This window comes from Physeter macrocephalus, unplaced genomic scaffold (genome assembly GCF_002837175.3).
Source record: "Physeter macrocephalus isolate SW-GA unplaced genomic scaffold, ASM283717v5 random_136, whole genome shotgun sequence".
Taxonomy (NCBI): domain Eukaryota; kingdom Metazoa; phylum Chordata; class Mammalia; order Artiodactyla; family Physeteridae; genus Physeter; species Physeter macrocephalus.
Window position 1 is genome coordinate 22,849 of NW_021145422.1, and position 9,630 is coordinate 32,478.

General features: G+C 57.8%; 1 protein-coding gene across 1 annotated transcript in view; it reads left to right on the forward strand.

Moving 5' to 3' along the window:
* Window positions 1-4,742: 4,742 nt before the first annotated feature.
* Window positions 4,743-9,630, forward strand: part of PMEPA1 (prostate transmembrane protein, androgen induced 1) — a 57,996-nt gene continuing 53,108 nt past the window's right edge. Inside the window, exon 1 of the mRNA XM_024128304.3 lies at window positions 4,743-4,999. Coding sequence (XP_023984072.1) covers window positions 4,885-4,999 — 115 coding nt within the window. The 5' untranslated portion in view covers window positions 4,743-4,884. The remainder of the gene's footprint in view (window positions 5,000-9,630) is intronic.

Sequence of the window (9,630 nt, forward strand, 5' to 3'; positions counted from 1 at the left end):
GTTCATGGCTTCCGCGGCCTCAGCGTCCCCATCTGTCCAGTGGAAATGCTATTAGCTGGTACCTCACAGGGCCGACGTGAGGATCCAATGAGCTGAGCCCTGGCCCCCTATAGGATCCCGATGCATATCTGTTGAATGATTAAACGTACAAGTACAAAGTGGCTAGGACAGGGCCTGGCACACAGGCAGTGTCCAATAAACATTAGCTCTTACTAGTGTTTAAAAGCAAAACAAGACAAAAATAATAATAAAAACACAAAGTCCAAAGTTGCTAACTTGGGAAGATCAACAGGCCCCTTAAACCACCAGTAGCACTGGGGGGTGGAGGAGCTGGGGGGGAAAAAGTGACTCAGCGGAAGGGGTTTCCAAAAGTGGCGAGTCGGGAGAAGAAGTGGTTAAACCACTTCAGGCCACCAGAGACTGTTTCTGAAAAGGCAGCTCTGTCCTGCAGGCCTGGGGATGGCATGAGGTGAGGGGGCAGGGCTGGACCTCAGAGGCCGGGGTCTGCTTTGTCCCCACGGGCCGCTGTCAAAGCAGGCCCCAGCGAGCACAGTCAGGACACGGCCAGCCGCCCTCGACCACAACCAAAACCCACGCTGCTTTCCCTGGTGCCTGACTGGCTGCCGACGAGGGAGGGCCTGGCACCTGAGCGGGACCATCTGCAGGATTTGCAGGGCCCGTTGTTCAAAAACTATTGATTATGAAGAATTTCAAGATGGCGACAATAGAACATCAAACCAAGCAAGGGGCCCTTCGGAGCCGGGGGCCCTGGCGTCTGCCTGGGCTGCACACCCGTGAAGCCGGCCAGCAGTGCAGCCCAGACGGCAGGCAGTGGCGAGAGCAAGGCCTCCTTCCGGGGCTGGACCGCAACGTTTCTATCTAAAGATCCCCCTGTGGCAGATCCAACCCCTGCTCAGGGCAGACAGCAGCATGTGCTGTCTGGAGGCCCAGAAACGCCTGTGCCAGCGGTCGTCTGGGGACACACACCCATTTCACAATCCCACGACCTGTAACCGGGTTGGGAAATGTATTCCAAGCCCCAGATTTCCTTTAGTTCCTCTTCCACCAAGGGCTCTGGCCTGGGCATGTGCTGCCCCCAGCCTGGGGCTCCCTCCCTGCTGTCCCACCTCCCCAGAGGGGCCACCTGACCCCTTGGGCTCCAGCTGCATCCAGGCCGGGTCCCTTTGTTTCTTTCCAACTCTTGTCCCTCTGCAACCATCGCTTGGACTTACGTGTTTACACATCTGTTGTCTGTCTCACCCGCAAGGATCCGAGCCCCAGGAGGGCCCTAGGCAGATGCTCAGTAAATATGAGTTGAATGAAACACCACCTCCTCGGAGTGGGCTGCCCTGATCCGCAGCCCAGCCTCTAGCTCATCATTATCGTGTCTGAAGTAACCTAGTTTAGCTACGGGTTTTCGGGCCTGTCTCTAGTCTCTCCCGACTCCCACGATGTCACAGGAGGGCAGGGAGTTTGTTTTGGTCGCTGCCCTGTGTCTGGTACCCAGCACAGAGCCTGGCACTGAACAGAGGCACAACATTTACTGAGCGAAGGGAGGAAATGTCTTTCCCTGACTTTCGGGCTCCTTCCCACGGACTCAGGCTGGCCCAGCAGAGGTGGGCCACCTCCCAGTACCCGCGCTGCCAACAGAGTGAGCTCTCCCATCTCAGCCCACATCACCTCTTCCCGTGCCCAGCCTGACAGCGTGCTCTGTCCCCCCATCGCTGCGTTCCCAGCACCACACAGGGTCATGCCTGGCACACATAGGGTTGCCAGATTTAGCGAATAAAAACCCAAGACCTCAAGCTAAAATTAAATTTCAGGTAAGCAACACATAAATTTCCAGTATAAGTGTGTCTCATATACTGCACAAGATACACTTATACTAAAAATTGTTCATGGCTTATCTGACATCCACATTTATCTGGCAGCCCTAGGCACACGTGAAGCCTCCCATGAGTGTGGGTAGTCAAGTGTATGCTTCTTCCAAAGCATCTTTGTCCTTTCCTGCTACCCACTCAGCCAGAGGCCCTGTCATTGTGGGAAGGCTTTCCAGTTGTCAATATCCTTGTCTGCAAAAGTGAAAACAGCATAATGCCAGAGCCTCCCTGGCCCGGGTTCCATGAGGATTAAATAGCATAACTGCTAATATATATTCAGCCCTCTTCTTATGCACTTCCAAGGCACTGCCCCCCTCACGCTCTCACAATCACCCCAGGCAAAGGCACCTTTAGCGTCCCCACTTTGAAGAGGAGGAAACTGAGGTCAGAGAGGTGAATCTTACTCAGCAAGGTCACATGATTGTGTCCCACTCATCTTTGGAGGTGCAGTTGCCACCACCATACTGAGACCCTGCGTTAGGCCTCCAGGCAGGACTAACTTTGGAGCCACGACGGAGACCACTAACTAGTCCCAGGTGTCACCATCAGAACAGTGGGTCACATTGTAGGTGCTCATTAAATGTGACCAGTGCTGTTGTTCCAGACGGATGAACCGGAGGTCAATGCAGTGGGTTTGTTTTTTAAGCCACTGAATTAACGGGTTATTTTTGCCTGCTGGCAGTTTAACCTGAATTGTGTAAAATGCTGCCTCGTTTCCAAAACAATCAATGGTGTGTGACTCTTGCTGCCAGACAGGCCAGATCAGCTGCAAGAGAATTCAGGAGCACAGGGGCTGCCCCTGGCCTCACTGAATTCCTGGCACTCAGGGCTAGCTAGAGCTCAATGAAAGTCTGTGGATTGAATGAATGAAGGAATGGCTGAAATGAGGGGCAAGGCTGGTGGTCTCCTTTGGGGAATAAGTGGGATTCAAGGTCATCCCCAGGCCCTGATAACAGTTTCAGGGACCCCCAAGGCATGTTCATGACTTTCTAGCTCTCCTCTGTTCCTTCCTTGGACCTGCTGGTGAGATCGACCCCTCCTTAAGGTAGGGGCTGAGACTGTCCAGCCCATGGCAGGGGCGCCCTCCACCGTAGGCCCTGAGCGCTTCCCCCCTTCCTGGCCCGTGGGCTTGGCTCCCTCACCAGTCAATCACTCCTGAGCTTGAACCCTCTAGAAAAAGTTTCTGGGCCTGCCCTCCTAAGAAAGCGAGAGGCATCACTCTCCCGCGTTGGGGAGGAGACCTCAACACTTTTGGGGCTGGCTTTCAGTGAGTTCTGCAAGATACAGCTCTGGTTCCAGTCTATTAAAAGGAAATGCCGATAACTTTTAAAACCTACCCACCCCTCCCGAATGCAAAAGTAGTCTCTGCTCATTAGGAAAACTCCAGGCATTACAGGGCTATGTGGATATTTAAAGAACTAAAAATATTTGGGCGGGGGGCGGGGTGAAGAGCTGACCTGGGTTCAGCTTAGACTCCTCCATTGTGTGACCCTAAGCAAGTGACCCCCCTGGCCATTTTCCGTGTCTGTAAAATGGGGATAATAATATTCCTGCCCCTCAGAGTAGGCGTCAGATTGCGTTCATGTTGGTAAGTTTCTGGCGCACGGTAAATAAGTACTTGTTAAATAAATGGAGATTTCGGGCAGGGTCTAGGAGAGGACACACCGAATTGCTGAGAGGATGTGGAGATGGGCCAGGGAGGGGGCCTCTTACGTAATATTTTAATATCTTTTTAATTCCAGGAGAATGTGTTCTTGCAGCACTTCTGTAATTAAAACTTGAAATAAAAGTACACCCCCGCACTTCCTCCCCCGTCTTTAGAACTCCCGAACCGTGCCCCTTCCCCGCCCCCCCCCCCCCCCCCCCCCCGCCCCAGCCGGTGGCCCCTCGGGCAGCAGACGTTGGGTGTGGATTTGCTCCGGGCCCCGCCGGCTGGGAAGTTACGAGTCCCGGACACGTATTTACATGACAAGGGCTCCCGGGCGTTTCTCGGAGCTGTCCGGGGCGTGCCTACGCGAGTTCCAGTTTTCCCCAGTCTACCTCCTCTCTGTCGGGTTAAAGTGCGCGGGGGGCGCAGTGGGCTTGGGGCCTCCTGGGGCTGCAGATCTGGAGTCGGGGAGCTTACTGCGAAATCAGGTAATGGGTAACCTGGAGGGCCCCCCCCTTCCCTTAATTTCCCCTGCCCCGAGTCCCAGTGACATCGTGCTTCTCTGGGGGGGTGGGGGGGCAAGCTTCCCCCCCAAAGCCTCGGTCAAGGACCCCGGGGGCCGGGTTGGGAGGAACGCACCCGCAATGGCTGGGACCCAATCCCGCTACGCCGGGCCTGGTCTGCGCCGGGCAGAGCTTCCTAACTGACCCCCGCAGGGGAGGGGACGCTGCGCCCTTCCTCCGCCGCGCGGGTCCTGGGTCTACGCGGGCCGCCTTGCTCTGGCCCTTTAAGAGCCCGCCCCCTTCCCCGTCACCCCGCCCCGCGGCCCGGGGAAGGGGTGCGGGGGAACCTCGGCGGGGATTGGCGCAGCGCGCGCCCCCTCCCCGGCCCCCGCGCGGTGGGAACCGGCAGCCCCGTCTAGCGCTGACGTCAGACCGTCTGCCTGCCTCCGACCGCGGTCTCGGAGCGAAACCCGATCTCCTTGGACTTGAATGAGGAGGAGGCGGCGGCGGCGGCGGCGGAGGCGCTCGGCTGGGGGAAGCCAGCAGCGGAGGCTCAGCCCCGGCGGCAGCGCGCGCCCCGGCTGCCAGCCCATTTCCCGGACGCCACCCGCGGGCACTGCCGACGCCCCCGGGGCTGCGGAGGGGCAGCCGGGGGGCGCAGGGGAGCGCGGCCCCGAGCACTGAGTCCCGCGGCGCCCCGGGAACTTGGCGGCGCCCCGAGCCCGGCGAGCCGGGGCGCGCCTTCCCCGCCGCGCGCCTCCTGCATGCGGGGCCCGAGCGCCGGGCGCCGGCCGGAGACCCCCCCGGCCGCCCCCGAGCCCTCTGCGCCCCGCGCCACGCCGCCGCGCCGTCCATGCACCGCTTGATGGGGGTCAACAGCACCGCCGCCGCCGCCGCCGCCGCCGGGCAGCCCAATGTCTCCTGCACGTGCAACTGCAAACGCTCTTTGTTCCAGAGCATGGAGATCAGTGAGTGACCCCGCGCCCCCCTCCCCCCTCCCCGGAGGCCCCGTCAGGCTTGGACCCCGAGTCGAGGCGCAAATGCGGGCGGGGGCCTGGGCCGTGCGCGCCCCCTCGGGCCGTGCGCCCCGCGCCCCGGCTGCGCCCGCCGCGCCCGGGGCGCGCCCTCCGGCTCGCGGCAGCTGGCGGCCGGCCCGGCTTTGTCCCGCGGCGCTGCGAGCCTGGCACGGCCCCCGCTGCCGGCGCCCCGCCCGCCAGGACTCGGACCCGGGGCCGAGCTGCGCAGAGGGCGGCGGGGCGCCCGGCGCGGGAGGGCTGGGGCGGGTGGATCCGTGAAGTTTCCATTTTATTTCCCTAAAGGGCAGTCGCGATGGAGCAATTAGGCCGGCTCTTTATCAACTTTGGCTTGGGGGCAGGGGGGTGTCAGGCGTGTGAGACACTGTCTGGCCTGCGCGGTGCCTGGGGCTCCGGGTGTGTGTCTGGAGTGTGCGTGGCTCTGTGGGTCTCGGTCTGTGTGAGTGGGTTTCCGTACGTCTGTGGAGTGTGCGCGTCTGGGTGTCTCGGTCTAGGTCTCGGCGTCCCTCTCTCTACGTCTGTGTGTCTGGCTCGCGGGCTGCCCCAGGAGTGTGTGTGCCCGAGTCTTCTTGGGTCTCTGGGTCTCTCTGTGTCCGGGTCTGGGTGCCTCTCTTGAGTGTGTGCATCTCTCTGGGGGTTTGGGGACCATTTGTGTCCAGGTGTCTGAATCCAGGGCTCAGCGCTGGCGGGTCTGGCAAACGTGGATCCTGAGTGTGTGTCATTGTGTGATTGTCTGTGTCCCCGACGAACCTATAAATAGCCTCTGTCTGGACAGCTTGGCTCAGTCTGGCTGGGACGGTGGTTACAAATGAGTCAAAGTTTGGGGCTGTCTGTATTTGGGACTGCCTTGCTCTGAAAGGGGGAGGTGGACCCAGGGTGGGGAGGGGAGTGTTTGAAGCTTGGCGCTGACTCGCCCTGTGCTCGGAGAAGTTGAGACAAATAAGCCTGGACGTCCGTCACACATAGCCCACCCAGGTGAACGTTGGGGTGGATGGGCATTTGACTGGCACCCCCCAGGGGACTGCCTTCTAGCCTATACCCCCTCCCCCAGCCCACCCTTTGGAGACCCCTTGTCTCTCTGAGCTCCAGTGTCCCCGTGGTCTCCCCTAATCTCCCCAGGCGAGGGTGGCACCCAGCCCTTCCCTGCTGGGGCCAGCCTTCTTCCATCTGGGACCAGGAGTCCAGAGGCAGCCGCCACCGAGCGAGGGCAGTCACTGGGTGACTCATAAGCCAGTTTCCGCAGGCGGCTGCCACAGTTTTCGACCCCTGAGCCTGTACAGTGAGGCGCAAGGGGTAAAAATAACCCATGACCGGCCCTGCTGGGGCAGGCTGGCTGGCGTTGGTGGTGGGTCCTTCCATCTGCCGTTCCCCACTCCCTCCAGTCCTGGAATTGAAAGCCTTGCTCTCCCTCACCGCCCCCCCACCCCACCCCCCAGCTGCCTCTTGCCAGGCCAGCGAGATGCCAGGAGAACCTGCCCAGAGCCGGCGTTTGCGGAATTGAGTTGCATTAAACCAGATTGCTTCCCAAAGGCCCTTTGTGAACTCGGGAGGCTGATGAAATGCAGGAGGATGTTATTAAAATATGTTCGCACATGTTTGGAGAGTCTCGCTGGTGCTAAGTGGACTGGTGCTCAAGTACTCTCGGTGTCTCACTCTCCCCCTCCTGTAAGACTGCCTCGGGGAACTCCCCGCACCCCGGTCCACATTGTCAGGTTGAACTTATCCCGGACGTTCTGCTCTTCTTCCTTTGGGTTCAGGACTTTTTTAAACATTCATTTTTATTTCTGTGCCTTCTTGGGCTAATCAGCCCTGACAGTATTTTGGCCGACACCAAGAGGCCGTTAAGTCCGATGCCTGTTCTGAGCGGTGTGCTTTGGCGTCTGAGTGGGACCCTTGAGGTTAGTAGTGCCTGGAACCCTGGCCTGCTCCAGCTGGCCCCGAGGTGGCCCATTACTCATCATGCTCGGTGTCGTTTTTACACACGGCCCTCTACTTCCTGGAAGAAAGCCCAGGGCAGGGAGGGAAGCGGTCTGTAAAGCGCAGGTATAATATAACAGTTTGTTGCGAGTGCTAATCAGATTTCCCGGAAACAGTCTGATGAGGACGCTTTAAAGGCCTGGCGTTTCTTTATACAAAAATAAGGAAGGAAGGAGGGAAGGGAAAATGGAAGGAAGAAAAAAGAAATGGGCCGTGGTCGCTGTGCATTTCTCATGATCTGAGCTGGGGGTTCAAGTAGAACGTTAAAGTTGGATTTGGAGTTGGGCTGCAGGGCGGTGTCCAGGTGGCTCCTCTTTTAGAAAAGAAGAAGAGATTGCCCTCGGTAGGTCCGTTAAGCCCCCTGGGCCTCAGTTTCCTCATCTGAAAAACGAGACCATGATGGTTGAAATAAAAAACTCTACCGTCTTTCAAGATGAGCCCTCTGCTCTCCAAAGTCTGGCTGGAGGCATCGGTGCCGGAAATGGCTTCCTGCCCCTCGAATAGTGCTGGGTCCTCAGCGGCCCCAAATATCAGACCTGGGTGGACCGTTGGCAAACTCGGGGTTCATACCCTCGATTTGTAGATGAGGGGAAGCGGCAATGGAAAGCCTTGTCCCAGGTCCCCAAGCAATGCTAGACTCAGACCCAGGGTTATTTCTCCTGGAACGCACACACCATCTTGAAAATGGAACAGGGGCCCCAGAGTAGGTCCACCTTGAACTTGAGGGCTGGAGGAAATCAGCAACACCTCCTTTGCACCCGGAAGAATGGGAACTGGGTTGGCCCTGAGGAAGCCAGGTGTCTGGGATGGTCTTGACTTTGACAAGACACTGCCAAGACTCTCCGGGGGCCCCCATCTTTCCTGAGGGTCGAGGGGTGTGGGCTGCTGTCTGATGGGACTTTGCTGTTCTCAGAACTCACCCCACGGAAAAATACACCATTCGGGAAAAGAGCCAGGGTTCTTGGAATGAGAAACAACCAGCTCAAGTGACAGCCCACCGGAGATGACAGCCAGGGAGTTCGATGCGGCACCTTTTGAGGAAAGGATTCCTCTTGGCACACACATTTGCATTTTTCTTGGCATTCTTTGACCTCTTTTCAGTTCTGCTGCATGTCTTAGAACTTACCCCCTGTCTTCCTCCTCCAGCTTCTGCTTGAGACTTTTGGGGGCAGACAGAGGCTAACTGTGCTTTCTGGACAGACCGAATTGTAGGGCCAGACAGCCGTTGGCTCTCGTGGCAGCATTTCTGGAGGGTCCTGGGAGGTGCCCCTGCCCTGGCTGCGCCCTGCACCTCTGCAGACAGTGTCTCTGGTGGTGGCTTTGTTTTTTAACACAACCGGAGCCACTGAGCCTCGGATTCCTCTTCTCCGACCTCTCCTCCGATTCCAAACAAATATCCCCAAGCACTAGAGACGCAGAAACTCATAGGAACCCAATTTTCTGGTGGTTTGTCTAGCACATGTGCTGTGCATGTGTAACGCTGGAATCCGGGGTATGTCACCCTTGGCACTACGACGCCTGGGCCAGAGAAGTCCCCGTTGGGAGGGAAAGGAAGGTTGTCTTGTGTGTCGGCTGTTTAGCAGCACCCCCGCCTCTACCCTCTAGGTGTCAGGAATAGGGTTGTACCCACCCCCCCAGCAAGTTGCAACAACCAAAAATATCTCCAGACTTCGCCAGATGCCCTCTGAGGGGCACACTGTCCCTGGCTGAGAACCACCGTTTTAATCAGTTACTGGTTCTTCCAAGGGGGCTGGAGGGGGCGGGAGGGCAGATCTCAGTGGAGAGGAGATGACCCTCATCTCCTTTCCAAAATCAGTCCCTGTAAACGCCCACGGTGACACCTGCCACTCACCCACTTGGCCTTTATTGAGCGCCTCTTGTGTGCCATGCAGGGAGGATTGGGGCTCCTTCTTGATGAAACTTCCGGTTTTCGCCTTGGATTTGCATTTATTAGGGGGAAAGACTCGGGCACCCTTGAAAGCTGATATTTCAGGTTTCCGGTTAAACTGTGGACGTCCAGCCGGCACCAGCTTTTTTACCCCAGTGGACCCCCTCAGCTGGGACTTTTAACCCACATGTTTCCTGACTGTCCGGGTTTTAGGTTGAGGTGCCGTAGGAGGCTGAGTTTTGACTGGATCTCAGGTCATGCCGTTGGCCACAGCTTCCTAGGAAGTCTGGGTTAAGCCAGCTACACCGTCCAGCACGTCCTGGGGTCAGGGGTGAGCTTAGTGTTTGTCAAGACACAGAATAACTAATGGCTTTTGTGCACACACGCATTCACAGGCACACACGTGCGTGTGCACACACCCATGCCAACACACATGCACACGTATGGGCTCACACACTCAGCTGCTACCCCTTTCTACCTTTCCGGCCAGCTTCTCTCGAGGTTGGGAATGGTTATAGCTTCTTCTGGGCACGTGAGACAAATACAAGGGAAAAAAGTGCACACACACATACTTCCTCCCCTATAAGTTGTGCAAATGTACGCACTGTCCCATTTTTTTTTTTTTTTTTTTGCGGTACGCGGGCCTCTCGCTGCTGCGGCCTCTCCCGTTGCGGAGCACAGGCTCCGGACGCGCAGGCGC